Source organism: Mesoplodon mirus (genome assembly GCF_964341445.2).
Source record: "Mesoplodon mirus genome assembly, chromosome: 19".
NCBI classification, from domain to species: Eukaryota; Metazoa; Chordata; class Mammalia; order Artiodactyla; family Ziphiidae; genus Mesoplodon; species Mesoplodon mirus.
Window position 1 is genome coordinate 14,912,345 of NC_138995.1, and position 21,042 is coordinate 14,933,386.

The following is a 21,042-nucleotide window of genomic DNA, read 5'->3' on the forward strand; positions in this document are numbered from 1 at the left end:
CTGGGCCCGTGAGCCATGGCCGCTGAGCCTGCGCGTCCGGAGCCTGTGCTCCGCAACGGGAGAGGCCACAACAGTGAGAGGCCCACATACCGCAAAAAAAAAAAAAATAATAATAATAATGGGTAAGTAAATTGTGGTACACTGACAAAATAAAATACTATACATAAACAGCAGTAAAAATGTGAATGCACTAGAAATGCATTTAACATGGATTATTCACAAATACAATGTTTAGCAAAAAAAGGTATAAAAAAAAGTACACATGCAGTTGGATACCAGTTCTGGAAAGGCAAAAAATGGCAAAACAATACTACACACTGTATCATTCTAGAAATACACATGAATGGTAAACACCAAAGCTAACACTATTTTAGAATAGATAGTAGTTACCTCTGGGATCAAGAGGGAAGGAGATAAGGGGGCAGTACATAGGGAATGTCAACTCTCTTAGTAACATTTTATTTTACAAGCTAAGTAGATCAAGGCATTTATTAATTTTAACACACACACACATTGAGAGAGGTGGTGTGGAGTGGGGGAAAGAAATCATCAGATTATCATACTTATTTGATCCTTCCAAATAAGAACAAGTTAAGGAGGGCCAGGGATAGAACAAGACCATGAACTGACAGAAATCAAGATTCTAAGAAGAGGCATAAGAAAATTCAGCAAAAGAAAGAGAATGCATTTTATGCTTAAATAGATTTCAAACTACTTATAAAATTAACTGAAATTTACACCATTTAAAAAGTTCACAAAATGAAATAAAGGCTGAATTAGCTTAAAAAAATAATACCCAAGTACACTCGAAAAAAAAATCACATACTAAAAATTAGCAAGGAAGGTAGAAATACATATGGCTAAGCAAAGCACAAGGAGCTAAAACAAATGTGCACACCAAAGGATGTGCAGTCAAGCAGATTACCAATGAAGAATATAAACAAATATTCATATAGTTATCCTAGTTTTTATAAATCTAATCTAGTATTTTTCCCATAATTTCCATTTTCAAAACAATTTTAGAAACGTGTTCCCATGGAAAATCACAGGCTACCCAAGACACATAGGCAACATGAGTCCCTAAGTCCCTCAAATTTTAGCTTTTTTTCTCCTGCAATGGTACAATACGTAGTCTTGAGAAACAACAGAAACTCACTGCTCCAGTTCCTCTAAAAGCTCATACTAAATTTATTTCCTACTTTCTACTGATTTAAATTACTGTGCATTATGATATGACTGTAATGATGGCTTAAAGAATCTAGAACCCAAAATTTTTTTACTTAAAAATAAAAAAAGGGGCTTCCCTGGTGGCGCAGTGGTTGAGAGTCTGCCTGCCAATGCAGGGGACACGGGTTCGAGCCCTGGTCTGGGAGGATCCCACATGCCGCGGAGTGACTGGGCCCGTGAGCCACAACTACTGAACCTGCGCGTCTGGAGCCTGTGCTCCGCAACGGGAGAGGCCGCGACAGTGAGAGGCCCGCGCAGTGCGATGAAGAGTGGCCCCCGCTCACCGCAACTAGAGAAAGCCCTCGCACAGAAACAAAGACCCAACGCAGCCAAATAAATAAATAAAATAAATTTATAAAAAAAAAATAAAAATAAAAAATAAAATAAAATTAAATTAAATTTAAAAAAGGGAAAACGTGTTTAAACTCATTATGAATAAGGAAAGGAAAAGCTAGACTTTTTAACATTTTATCATTTTACTTTTTCATTTAACACTAGAAAAACAAGAAAGTCAGAACAAAAACAAAACATTAAGACTCCACGATAAATGAGTTGAAGGATACAAAAGGAATGTACGAAAAGGAAATTCATGTATAATGTACATATGGATAAATATAAAACATTCCCATGATTGAAAAAATAAAAATTAACAAAGTGATAGCATCAATCTTTCAACTGTTAGGGCTTTTTTAAAAAGATGATAATATTTATGACTATACAGTGAAACTCATGGCCATATACACTGAGGAAACGATAAATAATTTACCAAATGCCTACTATGTGTCATGCATATACTAAGTCACTATTCCTCATAATACCCTATGATGTTAAGCATTTATCCTCTTACTTTAAACAGATTCAGACAGATTAAGCCTAACTTAACTTAGCCTAAGAATGTAAACCCAAAATAAATTTGGACAAATTTATGTAATAACGATATTTGTTGAGGCATCAGTTATGATAAGAAAAATATGGAAACAAACAAAATGCCCAATAGTAAGGAACTGAATAAATAATGGTTCAAACTTCTTAATGAAATATTAGACAACCATTTAAAATTATAATTGGTAAGATTATGTACTAACATGGAAATGCTATTATGTTAATAAATAAAGCATATCATCTGTACACTACGGTTTGTTTGTTTGTTTTGGCCATGCCGCACAGCTTGCAGGATCCTAGTTCCCTGACCAGGGACTGAACCCAGGCCCCAAGCAGTGAAAGCACATATAGTCCTAACCAGTGGACTGCCAGGGAATTCCCCATACACTATGTTTTAAACATGGGATTGTTTTTGTTTTTCCATATATCTAGGATGGCTTTGGCATCTCAAGATTTGAAATTGACTATTTGTAAATGGCTCTAAGTACATGACAAGTAACATTTTGAAATTTTGTTAAGACAAATATAAACCATAAGCTCTGGGAGGCTGCTAGGTTAGGAAAAAAATGATTTAGCTTGTGATAGCCAGTCTAGATGAGCATTCAACATCTTTATCCTATGGCTGTTTTCTACGTAAGGTCATGTATGCTGTAACTCTCCATTATACTTTTAAAGAAGTCACTTAAGATAGAAATTATATGCTACAGTGATACTCTTGGGCTCTTTTTTCTTTAATTTATTAATTTAATTTATTTATTTTTGGCTGTGTTGGGTCTTCATTGCTGCACGCGGGCTTTCTCTAGTTGCAGTGAGTGGGGGCTACTCTTTGTTGAGGTATGCAGGCTTCTCATTGCAATGGCTTCTCTTGTTGTGGAGCATGGTCTCTAGGCATGCGGGCTTCAGTAGTTGTGGCACATGGGTTCAGTAGTTGTAGCTCGCGGGCTCTAGAGCGCAGGCTCAGTAGTTGTGGTGCACGGGCTTAGTTGCTCTGCAGCATGTGGGATCTTCCCGGACCAGGGTTCGAACCCATGTCCCCTGCATTGGCAGGCGGATTCTTAACTACTGTGCCACCAGGGAAGCCCTCTTGGACTCTCTTGAACTCTTGTGTTCACAGTATCTCTGAACACATTAATTACAAATGTCTACTACATATAAATAAAGATAAGATATTCCCAAATGAAAAGTTATGTTTGAATATTATAACCATGGATGACTTTCTCCTTCCGTTGCTTTAATACCAAGGAGATAGAGAGAGGGAGAGAGAGGGAAGGAGGAAAACAAGTTGACATCTCTCCAGTCTCTACAAATGGCCACAGTTCTTGGAAACTAACCATGAGTAGAAAGAAACCTAGAAAAAGTAATGTATTTCTTGGGATGTATTTCTTTTCTAACCTGAGACAGTCCTTTCTATCTTAAAATGCTATGAGTAATTTACTCTCCAAAAAATTTAAAATTAGACTTTAAGGAATCCCTATTAATTATCTCTGGAGTATTAGTATGGCAACATATCCCAGATGTTGTGAAGACTCTTGCTTTTCACTTAGCCTCTCCCATCTTCAACTGTTTCATGTGCTAGATAGAAAGGCTATGTTCAGTGTAGTTTTTCCCTAAGGCCCTTATCCCTAACCAAGCATGAAATAACTCTAGTCTGGCCTCACCTGTAAGGTTGATGTCTCCCAGCAAATCAAGAAGTTCTCCACCAGCAGAAGCTGGTTTGCTTGTAGGTGCAGTTGGAATAACAGGTGTTATGTCATTTCCTCCCAACAAATCCAATAAATCATTGGCCTAAACAAGGAAATAAAATCTTATTCATTAGTCATTGCCTAATCTGTATCTGATGCAAAGCCCTTTCAACACTTAAAAATAAGGAAGAGAACCATCAATCAATCCAGGAACATTGAAGGCAATCAGCTAAGAGATAGGTTCTAAGGAACTATAAGATCATGAAGATCCCCAGATAAGCAAGGGAAAGCTACCTGGCTGGTGGGCTGTGGCCCAGAGGGTGGTGGCTTGGTCTCTAGAGGAGCTGGTTCTGTCTCTCCATTTGTTTGCACAATCTCAGTAGGGCCATTTGTGGTCACTTTTTCCATGACAGGCATTCTCTCAAGCAGGGCAGACCTGAAAGAATCTGAAGTGGTTAAATTCTAGGCAGTTAACCTAGCTTCCCTACCCAAAACAATCACTGTAACTATATTGGAGCCAAACATGTAGAGACATCTCCCCTCCCCACATCCCAACACAGACACTAAAATAGAAGCTGGATTACAAGAATACATGACCTAAATTCCTGGCTGGATTAAGAGCAGGCAAGAAACACTGAATGGACAAACTGTCCCTCTAAATCCCGAGAGACTGGGAATTCTCAGTGGTAGAGAAATGGGAATGAAAGAAAGGCAAATAAGTATGTATTAGCAGTTTCCAATCAAGAAGATACTGGGGCTTCCCTGGTGGCACAGTGGTTGACAGTCCACCTGCCAATGCAGGGGACACGGGTTCGTGCCCTGGTCCAGAAGATCCCGTATGCCGCAGAGCGGCTGGGCCTGTGAGCCATGGCTGCTGAGCCTGTGCTCCACAATGGGAGAGGCCACAATAGTGAGAGGCCTGCATACCGCAAAAAAAAAAAAAAAAAAGATACTGCATAACAGAAGACACTGCACACCAAAATGTTAATAGTAATGATATCTGAATGCGATTCTCTTGAGAAAAAACAACTCCCACTTCTTCTCCAAATAAAATGGAAAATGAAACAAACTTTCTCTACCAAAAGAAAGGTGAGAAGGGGACTAAATGAACATAGTTCACTTATTTCTTTAGAGGCTAGGCAGAATAGAAGATGGACAAAACACAAGGGGCCAAGCAGTTAGAACTAAACAGAGTTTTGAAGTCCGGCTAATAAAGAATGAGGGATGAATCTCCTTTATGGGTTTATCATGACAATTTCTTTGAGATGCTAAGAGGCACATGCATTGTTTACTTTCTTTTACTTACCTCATATGGTCATATTTCTTAAAAAGTGCATTATATTCTACTGCCCTCTGCTGGAGCTCCACATCAATGCTGCTTCCATAGATGGAAACCACTTTCTTAATTCGGCTTTGGGATAAAATGACAAACAAATTCAAATACCCAAAAGAAAGTCCATAAACAAGCAGAGAGGATAATGTTTGAAACAGAGGTTTCTGGTTAAAATTTTGAAATGCTCTTTTCTTAATGTACATAACTTTTCAAAAACAAAACACTTTTCCTTTATGTTCATTCATCTGACATATAGCTCAAGACCATCATACTTATTACCATCATACTTATTCTATTTGTAATGCTAGATTTTGTCTGTTAAATATCTCATACCCTAAAATTTGCGAGACAAAAGTACCGATTATTAATCTGCTACAAAAGAATAAATTTATAGTGTTCACTCTCTTCTTTAATAACTTTAAAATAAGCTTTTATCAACAAATGGGTCATGGCATCAGACTTCTTTCAACAAAAGGTCATTACCTGACACCAAATTCTTCTACTTCACAATTTAAATAGTAAAAAATACCATTCTTCACGAGGCTTAACATTAAAAATTAAAGCAGAAGGTCTAAGAGAACTGAGTTTAAATATGCTTGGCTGGGAGACTGATCCAAGAATTGACTTTTAGTCAAAATAGTAAAAAAAAAAAAAAAAAAAAAAAAAAAAAAAAATTTAAAGAGTTAAACACCAAAACCTTCACAATTTTCTTCCTATTCAGACATCTCAAAACATTATAATAAACCAGAACCCTTATATGGGAAAATAAGCTCGCTACTTTAAAAGAGAAAACAGGCATCAGAAACCTGATTTTAAAAACATTACTTTTTACCTCCAAAATACGCAATGGTGGGATAGGGGGATGACAGGGAGCAAAGTATAGATAAAATAAGGATTAACCATGAAATGATGATTGTTATTGAGGAATAAAGGTATATGCAATTGATTTTACTATTCTACTTTTGCTTTTGCTTGAAATTTCCATAATAAAGTTTTTAAAAATTACAAAACAACATGTTCACCCTACTTTTTCTCCATACTCACTTTACAGTACAGGTGAATCGAGTAGAAAGCTTCATAATGGCAGTGAGGGCGTAACCTCGTGTCACAGAGGTGGACATATTAGAGATTAGGACACTTTCTAAAATATCCAACACTTCATCCTCTGTTACCTGTGCAGAAAAAAAAAAAAAAAAGACAATGTAAGATGAATTTTAACTGTAAATATCTACATCTGATATTAAGTCACAGGATGCCACCAGAAAAGACAATCCTGCCATCATTACCAAAGCTTCTAACACAATCTGTGCTTTGCCAGGGTAACTGTACAACCTAACCCACCAACCAGAAGCATGTAGGAGGGAGGTAAAAAGGATGGAAAATACCCAGTGGGGGCTGAGAGGCATTTTATGACTTTCAGAGGCAGGAGACGAAGAAAGGAAAAAGACACACAGAGTTAAAGTGCTGTTGCCACAACCCCTCTGCAATCCAGTCCTTTAATGAGCAAATGGAAATATGGATACACTCTCATTTCTTCTTACCAGTCAGAGGGTAAGAGAAACAATGCAAGTCAGTCTGCTGGGATGGGGGGTAAGTCCTAAACGCAGTTTTAGTATCTCACAATGGCCCAGTAAGTTCCAACTCAAAAATCAGCAGGTTTTCCAATGTAATTCTGGAATTGCTTCTTTAAAAAGTTTTCAAGGTATCAATCTCAACTCATTAAACACTCCTCTCTTAAAACCAAAAACATTGTTCTTCCCCTCCTTAACCCAGAGTGACAAAGGGTACCTGAATAGGCTCTTCCTCTTCACATTGGCCAGACACAAGAAGATCTCCATATTCACCTATACACCAGGCAGCTACTTGCACCAAAGGTTGCTGTCGAAAGAAAGTCACCGTTTGTCAAAGATTTCAGTCCTTTAAAGGATTAATACAAATCACAGGTCACCTAACCATAAAGGTCAGAACTGACGCACCTCTAGAGTGACAGTAGTAAGAGCGTATCAGGAAAATAAAGGGCAATTTTCCCCCAAAGTGAAAGTACTTACCTGAGAATAATCACCAAGAATTGCTTTGTACAAGCGCTGGACAGTATAGGCATGCATCTCCACGCTATTGGTTATTAACTGGATCAAGTTGGGAACTGCATCATCACGAACATAGCTTCCTGCCTAAAAGGAAATGTGGACAGTTACCCCTAGAAACACACAGTAATAATAAGAAATGTTAGCTAGTATTGTTGCTGTTCAAAGGAGACTACTACAAAACACCCTCAAAGATAAAGTTGTTTCCAATTCTCATGTTCATAAGCAGTTCAAACTTCAAAGTCTTTTTTTTTTTACTGGAGTATAGTTGACTTACAATGTTGTGTTACTTTCAGGTGTACGGCAAAGTGAATCAGTTATACATACACATATATCCACCCTTTTTTAGATTCTTTTCCCATACAGGCCATTTCAGAGTATTGAGTACAGTTCCCTATGCTCTACAGTAGGTTCTTATTAGTTACCTATTTTATATATAGTAGTGTGTATATGTCAATCCCAATCTCCCAATTTATCCCTCCCCCATTAAAGTCTTATTTAAATGAATATTCTAAAGTTTTAAGATTTTATAAAAAATAAAAACTTCTGTTCGTCCAAAGTAAAAAAAAAAAAAAAAAGGTCTAAAATTTAAGAAAGGGCTTCTCTACTCAAAACAGGTAAGGTCTACGATTACAAACATTTAAGAAATACATTCACTGGGAACTTAATTACAACAACCTCTCCCTTCCCACAACTCACCAACACAGGTGTTAAAATCACATGAGCTAGCTTAGTAGTCACGCTACTCTGGGGGACGGAGAAAGGAGTGTACATGAACAGTTCAAAAAGGCTTGTTAAATAAGATGAGACTGAAATAAATAGTAACTTTTAAAAAACCTGAGTTTAGGGGACTTCTTTGGTGGTCCAGTGATAAAGAATCCGCCTTCCAATGCAGGGAATGTGGGTTCGATCCCTGGTTGGGGAACTAAGATCTCACATGCTGCAGGGCTTAGAACTAAGCCCATGGGCCTCAACAAGACAGCCCACATGCTGCAAACTACAGAGCCCACGCACTATGGAGCCTGTGTGCCACAACTAGAGAGAGAAAACCCGCTCACCACAACTAGAGAGAAGCCCTTGCACCACAATGAAGAGCTCACACGTCGCAACAAAAGATCCCGAGTGCCTCAAGAAGATCCTGTGTGCTGCAACTAAGACCCGACGCAGCCAAATAAATAAGCAAACAAACAAATAAAAAACCTGAGTTTATTCACACTCCTTTAAAAACTAGAGTTTATAAATATTATAGAACCAATAAGTAGTCCCAGGAATAGGAAATATTTTGTATTTAATTATCCACACTTAAAAAAAAAAAAGAAAACCTTGATCTCTTTATTGTGCTCTTGACTAGTAGAATCTTGAGATTTACAACCACAAAAACAAAATACAGCTATTTAACCTATGAGGAAACTAAATTTTGGCCTTATCAGAGCATGATGATAACCAGGCTGCACAGGACATACAAACAGTGGAACCTGTGCCTAATATCAGCCCACCTTGGTCAATCTCTCATTACTGGACAGAAGAGTTGATCTGATTTACAAGACTGAGACCAGGCCTACCCATGTGTACTTTAGAGAGGAAAAAGACAAAGAAAAAATCCCAGGTGGCTGGGATACCCACTCCTGTTAAGAAACACAAGGACAGAGGGGGATGTTTAGGGAAATGGTCAAAAAGGAAAGGTGAGAAGCTAAAAAGCAGGTAATTAGTGGTGTGACTTAGATATTTACATTCTTCCCTAATAGGAAAAAGCAGAGTGTGTTTTATTATTTTTTATTTTTTAAATAAATTTATTTATTGTATTTATTTGTTAATTTTTGGCTGCATTGGGTCTTTGTTGCTGCGAGCCGGCTTCCTCCAGTTGCAGTGAGTGGGGGGCTACTCTTCGTTGCGGTGCACGGGCTGCTCATTGCGGTGGCTTCTCTTGTTGCAGAGCCTGGGCTCTAGGCGCGCGGGCTTCAGTAGTTGTGGTACGCGGGCTTCAGTAGTTGTGGCTCGCGGGCTTAGCTGCTCCATGGCATGTGGGATCTTCCTGGACCAGGGCTCGAACCCGTGTCCCCCTGAATTGGCAGGCAGATTCTTAATCACTGCGCCACCAGGGAAGCACAAGCAGAGTGTTTTAAATAAGAGAAAGCATCAACATGATCTAATTGACATTTATAGACCATGCCATTCAACAACAGCAGAATACACATTCTTCTCAAGCTCACACAGAACATTCATCAAGACAGATCACATTCTGGGCCATTAAAAATAAATTTAAAAGAACAGAGGGACTTCCCTGGTGGTCCAGTGGTAAAGAATCTGCCTTCCAATGCAGGGGACACGGGTTCAATCCCTAGTCGGGGTACTAAGATCCCACATGCCGCGTGGCAACTAAGCCCACGCACCACAACTACTGAGCCCACACAACACCTCAACTAGAGAGCCTGAGTGCCACAAACTACAGAGCCCACGAGCCACAACTAGAGAGAGAAAAACCCAAACGTCACAACTAGAGAGAAGCCTCCGTGCCACAACTAGAGAGAAGCCCACGCTCCGCAATGAAGAGCCCCTGCGCCACAACAAAAAGATCCCGCGTGCCACAATGAAGGCCCAATGCAGCCCAAGATGAAAATAAATAAATAAAATAAATATTTTAAAATAAATAAATAAAATAGAAATCATGCAAAATTAAACTAGAAATAAGTAATATAAAGATGGCTGAAAAGTCCCCAAATATTTGGAAATTAAAAAACACACTACTAAATAACACATGGATCAAAGAAAACATCAGGAACAGAAAACTATAGACCAATATCTCTCATCAACACAGATGCAAATATCCTTTAAAAAATTAGAAAATCAAATACAACAATAATGCATTAAAAAAACTATATGTCACAACCATGTGGGATTTATTCCTGATATGGAAGGCTGATTCAGCATTCAAAATTCAATTAATGTAAGCCAACTATACTTCAATTAAATAAATAATTCTTTAAAAAATCAATTAACTTAACTTAGCACATCAATAGGCTGAAGAAGAAAAATCATATGATCATATAAAAAGAGAACATAAATTGATTGGAAAACCGAAAAGTTGGAGCAATTTTTTTTAAAAAGGTTTTGATTTTGATAAACATTTTTCTTCAGGAGCTCTAATTTTTCCCTTCTTTTGGGCCTTATAAAAACCATCGTATCTTTTGTTAGAATATAATTTCCCAATTAAGTATACTGACTTTTAAACTTTTACAAAATTAATTCATTGTAGGTAAACTATTTAATTGAAAGTTTTAAAATTTCAATGGTATCACTCCCTCCTACAGATGTTTCATAATTTACTTAACCCATGCCCATTTGGAGACTCCTAGGTGTTTCCAGCTTTCCCCTATTATAAATAAGATTAGGATGAACACTTCTGTATATACATTTTTGTACAGTGACTTTTTACTTTTCCAACAGAAAGTTCTAAAAACAGAATTAATAGAGTACTGCCTGTTCTCTATTTTCTAACTAGCACTAGGAATTAGATTAAAAAGTATGACAAGTGAAAAATGACACCTCACTTTTATTTTATTTACTATCTCTTTAAGAGTAAGGGTATTTTTCAATGTTAACTAGCCATTTCTTCTTTTGTCAAATGTCTGTTCAAATGCCAGTTTTTCCTTTAGTGTTTTACTTTTTCCTATTAACTGTGAAGTATTTATAGATTAAAAATATTAACACACTGTCATATGTTACAATGGTTTTTCCCCTAATTGTCATCTGCCTTTTAACTTTGTAGATTTTTTTTCCTTCTGCTATACAAGTTTTAAATTTTAATGTGGTCAACTTTGTCAATGTTTTTTACTTCTGGTGACATAATTAGACATAGATAGTTACGCCACTACATTTTCATTTTTACTCTTAAATCTCTCATCCCTGTCTATTAATTGAATGATTGACTGAGAAGCTCCAAAATTCTGGAAGACTACCAAAGAAAGGATATTGTATAAAATCATAATTTAAAATCCAGAATTTAGCCATTCAAAACTTTCCAATGATTTCCTATCATATTCAAAATAAAATCCTAACTCCTGTGAGGCCTTATAGAATCTAGCCCCTGCATCAATCTTACCATTATCTGCCTCTCTCACTCTACTGGCTTCACTGGCCTTCTTGATGCTCTCCAGACAGGTCAAGCTTGTTTGCTACCCTAGGGCTTTGAAACACTTACTGTTCCCTCTGATTTGTACACTCTTCACCCAAATCTTTGCACAGCTCCTCATTTAACCAAGTTCTCTACTCAAATGTTACCTCCTCTGAGTGACCTGCCCTCTTCTACCTAAGACACCTGGCCCACTGCCCCATATCCCATCCTCCTCTGCCATCAATATAGTCCCATATGCTACTTTAGTATTTTTCATAGCATTTTCCCCTGCCTGACAAGAGTGTTACATATTTCCCCACGAATTCCCTATCTCCCCCACTAGAACATAAGCTTCATGAGAACAAGGGCTTTGTCTGACTCGTTAATCGACACATCCAGCCCTTAGTATATGTTGACTTAAGAACACTACTTACCGTCGTCAGAACGCGCATAATTGTGTCTATATGCCACCGTTTGGAAGGTGCATACCTGAGAAAATAATGGCACTAGGTGAAAACACTGGAACCTATAAACTAAGCTCTGCTCAGTGACTTTCAAAAATCCTGTCCTACAGCATTTTTTAGGTTCACAGGTTAAGTGATTATACCTGGACCCATTTCACCTTCAAAACTAGCAGCAATTCCCATTTCAAAGGGTGATGAAATGGTACATAGTCAAATTCAGATGTTCCACGTAATATGCAATAGGAGTTGCTGAGCTGAGAACTGGGGACTCTGTCTCCAGTTTTTCAGAAAATACATCATAAAGTTAGGACAGGAGAGGACAGAGAAGAAAGAAGAAAAGGGACTCTTCCGAGACCCAGGCACACCAGGACTAGAAACTTGCTCCCTTAAATTCACAGTGAAAAGAGGAGAAACAACCATACTACCAAAATCTTGAGGTGCTTCTTCCTTAAAGTTTTACACAGAACCACCATCCAGATGCTGTAACTTTTCTATTCTCTTCATCAAAAGGACATCATAGATGAGAGGTTAAAGAACAGATAAAAGAGGAGATTTTATAAAAGTCGGATTATTTTGGTCTTAGCATAATGCTTAACATTAGATACCGGCTAGAATGGCCTTCTCAAACCTAATTTCTAATGGGAAGCCTGAAATAAATGTTACATGTTTAAACATGTTTACAACATTTCCCCCATGTTTTAAAGATGCTTTCCAAAAAGTTCCAAGCATTTTTTACCAATGAATATAAAAATTAAATCTTACTTTTCTGCAGCAAGGAAGATTCCAGATGCACAGTCTGCTTTAAATTCTGGCTCACATGAATCCAGAAAATAAAGCAATTCCTTCATCATGCCTCGAATATTATTCCCATTTACCAGGGCAAAACTCAATTCCATTGCACGCCTTGCAGGGGGGAGGGAAAAAAAGTTATGATATTTACAGTGGGAATGAAACAAAGACCCAGGTATGTTGTCTTTGAACACCAAGCACTAGTGGATGTATTGATGTCTTTGCATGATCTTATGATCCCAATCTTTGCACATGAGATAACCAAAGTTATCAAATTTATTTTGAACGTTCATCAACACTTTTCTTCAAAAATCCCCAAGAGATATGCTACTAAAGACCAAAAATGCAGTTTGAGTTCAGCAATCTATTCTATGAAGCTGAAATTTAGAATACTTAAAAGGCTCAAAAAGAGAGGCAAAAAAATTATTACCCAATGATAATACCTCTGCATTATTCATTTAAAACATGATATATAGTCACCATACTCTCCTTTTATTACATCCACTTTAGTCCAAAGATGATGTAACATAGTTTACATCAAAAGGTACATAGAAGAGTAGAATAAAAACAAACCTTGAGGGCTAAGTGAAATAAGTTAGAGAAAGACAAATATTGTACAGTATCACTCATATGTGGAAGCTAAAAAAGAGCTGAATGCATAGGAACAGAGACTAGAATAGTGGTTACCAGGGTCTGAGGGGTGGGAAAAATGGGGAGATGTTGGTCAAAGAGCACAAACTTCCACCTATAAGATGAATAAGTTGGGGAGATTTAATGTACAGCATGATGGCTATTGTTAATAACAATGTATTATATACTTGAAAGTTGCTAAGAGAATAGATCTTAAATATTCTCACCATGAAAAAGAAATGGTAAGTATGTGATAGGACGCAGGTGTTAACTAATGCTACAGTGAGAATCAGTTTGCAACAGATAAGTGTGACGAGTCAGTGTGATGGACATCTTTAACTTACACAATTATATCTCAATAAAGCTGGGAAAAAAACTGAAAAAGAGAATAAGAGCCATGAAAAGGAAAAAAAGGGTATGTGTTATGAGAGCAAATAGGAGTTTCTAAAACCGCCTATCAAATTTGGCAATGAAGGCAAATATGGACATGTTTTACATATAAAAGTTATAAGGTTACTACAGGCATCTTTTCACATTTGGTCAATAATGTCAAACATGGCATATAATTAACTTTCAAAAATACCAATTTAATAATACTTTCATCTTAGTTAATCTACAAGCAACAGAAACTCAGTCCTTACAGAAATGCAATAATACCTAATTCTTACACAGTGCTTAAGTACTTTACACATGTTAATCCAGTTAATCCTGCATATAACCTTTTGAAGTGGGTGCCCTTGTATCCACATTTTGCATATGGGACAACTGAAGCACAGGAAGGCTAAGTAACTACACAAAGTTTATTAAGGGCAGAGCTAGGATTTGAAATGAGGCTTTCTGGCTCCAGAGTCTAAGCTCCTACTGTTATATAACCTGTCAAAGAGACCCAGGTTTTACTTTTGAAAAGCAAAGCCCAGTCATGAGCTATAGAGAAACAACACAATAGAAGTCAGAAAGTCTGATTTCTATTCCCACGTCTGCCATGTCCAAGGGGTAAGGTTTGGAGTAAGTCATTTGATTCCTTTGGTACTGTATTTTAATCTGTTAATTGGGGATAGAAGTAATTGCCTAGTCTCTTACTGGCTTGCTCTGAGAACCAACTGAGAGACTGCTTATAAATCCTTTGCAAAGTACTATGTAAAAGTTGTTATTACTGACTCTAGGTCTTATCTTTAGTTTGCCCAAGCACTTAGCACCTGTTCTCTGCAAATAAAAGGAACACAATTATCAATGAATATTTGTTAAGTGAATAGTTTCAGAGATCATTTCAAATCTAATTTTTTCTGGTTTGAACAGTAAACCAAAAGTTCACTGAGGCCAACTATAACTAGGTTTTACAAACAACTACAGTTATTCTAAGAAGAGAAACAGTACAATTACTACATCAAGGAAAAAATATACATGCCTTTTCTAAGTCCTATGTGCTGCCTAAAAGTCATTCCTAGATGCACTGTTCTAAGAAACATGGCCGCCTCTAGTATCTTGAAGTACTGTGAGAAAATGTGTGCTGTCAGCAATTTGAGTTTCAGCATTGTGATAAAACACTCAGCCGATGGATCACTCCGTATTTTCATCCTCCAACACACAGAACACAGTACCTCTGTTGAGTAAACATATGCCCAGCTTATGTGTACCTGTTTTACTCATCAAAGAACCAAGGACAACTTCAGTGTGCACTTCAGTATTCCGTACTGGCCTCTTTCATTAATCTAAACTTCTCCCTGCCAATCCTTTCGAAAAAAGGATTTACTCTGTGAAAATAATGACTAAATACATAAATGTCAACATTCTCCCTCTCAAAACTATTACAAAGTTATCAGGTGATGGGTGGGGAGCAGAATTTTCAATAATCTGTTACCGTTTTATTGAGACATCCAAATCTTTTAGACAGTCCACAATGGTACTTCTGTGCCTCTGTACTGCGTTATGATCTGTCTGCACAGTCTTCAACAAAGATGTTAAAGCTACATATCTGCATGACATAAAGTTGCAGAAGAACAGAATTAAAATGTAAAATTCAGGATAGTTCTCTGCTTAACGACAAAGAAGATGTCCAATGACTAAGGGAAAGCATACATTGTTAAATATTTAAAAGACAAGACAGATTAGTGAGTAAAATGGAAACACAGTAAAGCCATAAAAAACACTATAATCTAAAGCTGTGGCAACCAGAAGCCTGAGATTTAGATTTGTATTCATGGTCAATTCCATTTAAACTTCTAAAAGTGACTGACTTGATTCTTCCAAACTCTTTCAAGTAGTACAACAAAATAAGTATATAGTATGCCTTTTCAGGCTGTCTGAGCCCCAAAACACAAGAAGAAATTATTTCAATTTTACCATTTATATTTCCTCTGCTTTTGTTTGATACCAGTACCAAAACTGCCCCTGGAAAAATGTGAGTTTATGATCCAAGTATTTAAGAATTCTTCTGGAAGAAGATAATTCAGGGTACCATAATGATTATTTCCACATTTTTTCAATTGTAACATGACAAGAATAGAAGATAATACTGATAAATTCATCTACTTTAAAAAAATAGCTGGAGCTCACAAACATGTTCCAGGTTTGCAACTGAAATGTTATATTTTTCTTCTTAATTTAGAGCAGGGGTCAGCAAACTACAGCCTATCTGCAAAAACCCAGCCCTCTGCTGTCTGGTTTGGTAAATCAATTTTTACTGCAATACAGCCATGCTCATCATTTACACAGTCTATGGCTGCTTTCACACCAAGAGGCAGAGGTGAGTAGTTGCCAAATAGACCCTAAGGCCCATGGAATCTAAAATACTGACCATCTATCTGGTCCCTTACAGAAAAAGTTTGCTGACTCTTAATGCTAACGTATAAACAGGACTAAAAATTAACTCAAGAGGCAAATACTCAAATTCTTATCAAAATGGTTTTAATACCAGACTAAAAATAAAAATCCTGAGTTGAAGTTCTAGATATGTCACTCAATACATGTGTGGTCTTGAGCAAAGTCACTCTTGAGTACACTGAGTTTATAATAGCCAGATACAAGACATTTTTCAGTTGACTTACCTAATATTCTTGTCGTTGTTCAATAAGAAACGACCCAGGATATTTATGGCTAGGACCTATAGAGAAACAGCATAGCTTAAAAATTTAGGAAAATCAAATATCTATATTATTTAAGGGTCACTTTCTGGCCTCTGATAGGTGCAAACTATTTAAAGGTGGTAGTTTAGTTAGTACTTCTATAGATTGCTAGCCAAAAAAAAAAAAATTCTGAAGGCAAGCTCCTAAAACCATATTTTACTTCTGCTGAAAGATTGTTTTAAAGTTTTTATATCATTAGCAGAAAAATAATATTGTTAACAGCCTCACTGGAAGGAAACCTGGCAGTAACTGCAAATATTTAAAATGAGGAATTCCCTGGTGGTCCAGTGATTAGGACTCTGTGCTACCACTGCAGGGGGCACGGGTTTGATCCCTGGTTGGGGAACTAAGACCCCGCATGCCACATGGTGCAGCCAAATAAATAAATAAATAAATAAAAGCTACAAAATGAAACTATATCCTCTGCTTCAACAATTTCACTTCTAGGAATTTAGCTGACAAATGTACTTGTACATATGCACAAAAATCTACTGCAACACTATCTGTAATCACAAATGATAGGAGAGTCCATTAATAGCAAATTTGCTACGTGTACTATGGCACATCCATACAACGGAATAGTATGCGACCATTAAAAAGAATAAATCCTGACACATGCTGCGAATGGATGTACCTTGAAGACATTATACTAAGTGAAATAAGCCAGACACAAACACCCCATATTATATGATTCCATTTATGTGAAATGTCCTGAACAGGCAAATCCATAGAGACAGAAGGTAGAACAGTGGTTGCCAGGGTTTGGGGACAGGGGATAAGGGAGAGTTATTGTTTAATAGGTACGTAGATTCAGTTTCGGAAGACCAAATAGTTCTGAAGATAAATGGTTGTGTAGGTTGCAAAACAATGTGAATGTGCTTAATGCCACTGAACTACAGAGTTAGAAATGGTTAAAATGATAAATTTTATATTATGAATATTCTACCACAACCTTTTTTAAAACGAGGTCTCTATACATGAATATAAACTAGCTCCAACATAATGTTTTCACCTAACATGAAATGTGTAAGGTGCAGAACAACCCAGATGACAAAAAGAACTATACACAAATACTGTAGTAAATTTGTTTCTTACAAAGCTATGGGTTAGCAATTATTATACTAATAAATGGTTGAAAGAATGAATAAATTCTTGAGGGAGAGTTTTTCCTTATAGAAGAATTCCAATTATTTAATGAGGAAAAAATGAGGGAAATAGAAAGGTATCATTAGAACACCACCCTAATAACTGCTGCAGACAAGATCCTCTGATGGGTACTAAAATGGTGGGTAAAAGTCTGAGGAGAACAGAATATCTGCATAGTGTCAAAGTGTTTCCTCCAAAATATTATAATTACAAAGGGGAAAAAAACAATTATACAGTGGAGAGACACCACCTTAACCAAAAGATCAAGGTTAATATCACCAGTAATGAGACAAACAGATAGCAGGTACCTCCTGATATGAAGCTGAGAAGGGCACACCACTTCTGTGGTAGTCTTGCCAAAAAAGCATAACCTCAAGCTAATTATAAGAATGTATCGGGGTGGGGGGACTTCCCTGGTGGCACAGTGGCTAGGAATCCGCCTGCCAATACAGCCTTGGTCCAGGAAGATCCCACATGCCGCGGAGCAACTAAGCCCATGTGCCACAACTACTGAGCCTGCGCTCTAGAGCCCACAAGCCACAACTACTGAGCCCATGTGCCACAACTACTGAAGCCCCGTGCCTAGAGCCCATGCTCCAAACAAGAGAAGCCACTGCAATGAGAAGCCTGCACACCGCAACGAAGAGTAGCCCCTGCTCGCCGCAACTAGAGAAAGCCCACATGCAGCAACAAAGACCCAAAGCAGCCAAAAAATAAATTTAGAAAAAATTTTTTTAAAAAAAGAATATATCAGGGACTTCCCTGGTGGCGCAGTGGTTAAGACTCCGTGCTCCCAGTGCAGGGGGCCCGGGTTCAATCCCTGATCAGAGAACTAGATCTCACACGCATGCCACAACTAAGAGTTCGCATGCCACAACTAAGGAGCCTGCATGCCACAACTAAGACCTGGCACAACCAAATAAATAAATAAATATTAAAAATATATATATATATATATCAGACAGAGCCAAACTGAGGGACATTCTACAAAGTAACTGATCAGTACTCTTCAAAAGTGTCAAAGTCACAAAAACGAAGGAAAGATGAAGGAAATGTCATAGATTGGAGGAGACTAAGGAGACATGACAATAAATGCAATGTGGGATCAAGGATTAGTCATCAGTAGAAAAACTGGTGAAATGTGAATGAAGTCTGTAATATGGTTAATGGTACTGAACCAATATTAACTTCTTAGTTTTGGTAATTATACTACAGTTATACAAGATGCTAACATTAGGGGAAGCTGAGCAAACGGTAATATTGGACTCTGAACTATTTTTCCAACTTTTGTGTAAGTCTAAAATTATTTTAAATAAAAAGTTTTTAAAAGTGGGGTAGACAAGAAATACACATGTACAGACACATTTAAATATGGATAAAATATCTCCAAAAAAAAGTACATTAGAAAATGGTGAGAGTAGCATTGACACATTTACACTACCAAATGTAAAACAGATGGCTAGTGGGAAGCAGCTGCATCAGCTTGGTGTTTTGTGACCACCTAGAGGGGTGGGGTAGGGAGGGTGGGAGGGAGACGCAAGAGGGAAGGCATGTATGTATACATATAGCTGATTCACATTGTTAAACAGCAGAAACTAACACCATATTGTAAAGCAATTATACTCCAATAAAGATGTTAAAAAAAAAAAAAGAAAATAGTAACCATATTTCCCACTAGAAAAATTGAGAGTCCACACATGAAAGCTACAGACAGACATCTTCCTCCCTGCATACCTTTTGTACTGTTTGAATTCTTTTACTTTGTGTTTATTTCTCAAATAAAAATAAATATTTAGAGAAATGAATTAACTCAAATATCATGTCTTATTTGAAGTGATTGAGCCCAATTCAAATCATGGCTCTAAAAAAAGCTCATTCAGAAATGCTTCCTTGGGACTTCCCTGGCAGTCCAGTGGTTAAGACTCCCCGCTTCCAATGCAGGGGACATGGGTTCCATCCCTGGTCGGGGAACTAAGATCCCATATGCCGCATGGTGTGGTCAAAAAAGAAAAAAAAAAGAGAAAGAAAGAAATTTTTCCTTCACTTAACATTATCTATGTTTCTAATCATACCTAAGCTCTTCCAGTTTCTATTATAATCAATATTAAGCCTTCAGTGGAGAAAATGATACTTCAGATACCAAAAAAAAGCACTATATATTCTGCATCATTCCTTACTAAAGTTAATTTCCAAATGGAATTCATTTCCAAAATCCAAGTCAATTATTTTAAATAAAATGTTTAGGGAAGAAAAGATTAAAAAGACTTACCCGCAGTCCACTCTCTGACTTAATATCCATGATAGTCAAAACCGTTTCATAAAGAATAGCATTTCCTACATTTTTACTAGTCTCCGTATTAGTGGCAACCTGAAAAGACACAGAGGGTGTTACAAAAGTGACAAAACAATGCTCCCAAAAAATATCCAGAGGTAACAGGAGACATTTTGTGACTGATTACAGCCACCAACGAGAAAACACAAATAAAAACTGCTCCATTTACTCACAATCATTCTACACCCTGCTTTACTAAAATGAGTGTTTACTTAAATGCAAGGTTTGGTCTACTCACCTGTGCTAATATATCATTCATAGCTTCACTTGAGTCATCATCATTTCGTCCTAAAATTCTTAATAACCGCAAAATTCGTACCTAATGTGCAAAATATGACAAATGTCAACAAGTTCCGCCTGGCACAAAGGAACTTCGCCTGATATGAAATTCAAATAACTTAAATTGAAGTCTTAGATCCCAATAGAAATGGTAAAATTCAAAACGGAAGAAATTTAAACATTATCTTTAGAGACGTTATACATGGTTCTATGTCTTAATGAAGTTATTAGACAACCCACACTTTGACACTTCACAGCCAAAGGATACCACCACTTGCAGAGCTGTATTATATTGGTAAATCAAGTTTCCATGTAGTATATGATTTGACTATTACAACTATAATTTTATCCTATTAATCTCATACAGAAATGTGTCACTATTCATTTGTTAATGTAATTAGTTTAATCAATTAACTACCAAATCTCTACCCAACACAAACCTAAGAGGAAGGAAAAATCTATTCCAAAATATATCATTTATCCAAAACTTTCTTTCAACCTCACCTGCAAAAAGGGGTCACTGATCCCAGAAACATCATGTTCTGGTGAATATCCGGACATGATGAGGTTCTTTAGAATACGAACTAACTGGGGCACAAGCTGCGGGGAAGAGAGATGCATCAAAAAACAGTGAACATCAAAGAATTTCTCATGAATAGGCAGGTAATTTGACTTAGAAAAAGGATGCAAGGGTCTGAGTCCAAGCAAATTCTACTGATACAATATACTAGTATACTGTTGATGTTTGATAAATATAACTTAGGAGTATTTTGGCCAAGAACTCAAGAAGGAATATCTCAATTAAAAACAAACTAGATGTTTTTACTCCAGAGTTATACACGGAAAGGTACTATAAATAACAGTAGGTTAGAAAGCCTCTGAGAACCAAGTAAAACAGGTACCTATGGGGCATCTTGCATTTCTACTTCTATAGGACTTGACACACCTAGGTTGCACAAAT

At 37.1% G+C, this 21,042-nt stretch overlaps 1 protein-coding gene across 2 annotated transcripts in view; it reads right to left on the minus strand.

Annotated features, from left to right (window-relative positions):
• The window catches only part of AP1G1 (adaptor related protein complex 1 subunit gamma 1), a gene marked incomplete at its 5' end in the record, with an annotated part of 77,790 nt that overhangs the window by 6,110 nt on the left and 50,638 nt on the right, over positions 1-21,042 (minus strand). For both annotated transcript variants that reach the window (XM_082606041.1, XM_082606040.1), the window contains 13 exons: positions 3,768-3,894; positions 4,086-4,227; positions 5,098-5,202; positions 6,169-6,296; positions 6,913-7,002; positions 7,173-7,295; positions 11,754-11,808; positions 12,546-12,686; positions 15,061-15,174; positions 16,247-16,302; positions 19,740-19,838; positions 20,041-20,121; positions 20,586-20,681. In XM_082606041.1, the coding sequence (XP_082462167.1) occupies positions 3,768-3,894; positions 4,086-4,227; positions 5,098-5,202; positions 6,169-6,296; positions 6,913-7,002; positions 7,173-7,295; positions 11,754-11,808; positions 12,546-12,686; positions 15,061-15,174; positions 16,247-16,302; positions 19,740-19,838; positions 20,041-20,121; positions 20,586-20,681 (1,357 nt within the window). The remainder of the gene's footprint in view (positions 1-3,767; positions 3,895-4,085; positions 4,228-5,097; positions 5,203-6,168; positions 6,297-6,912; positions 7,003-7,172; positions 7,296-11,753; positions 11,809-12,545; positions 12,687-15,060; positions 15,175-16,246; positions 16,303-19,739; positions 19,839-20,040; positions 20,122-20,585; positions 20,682-21,042) is intronic.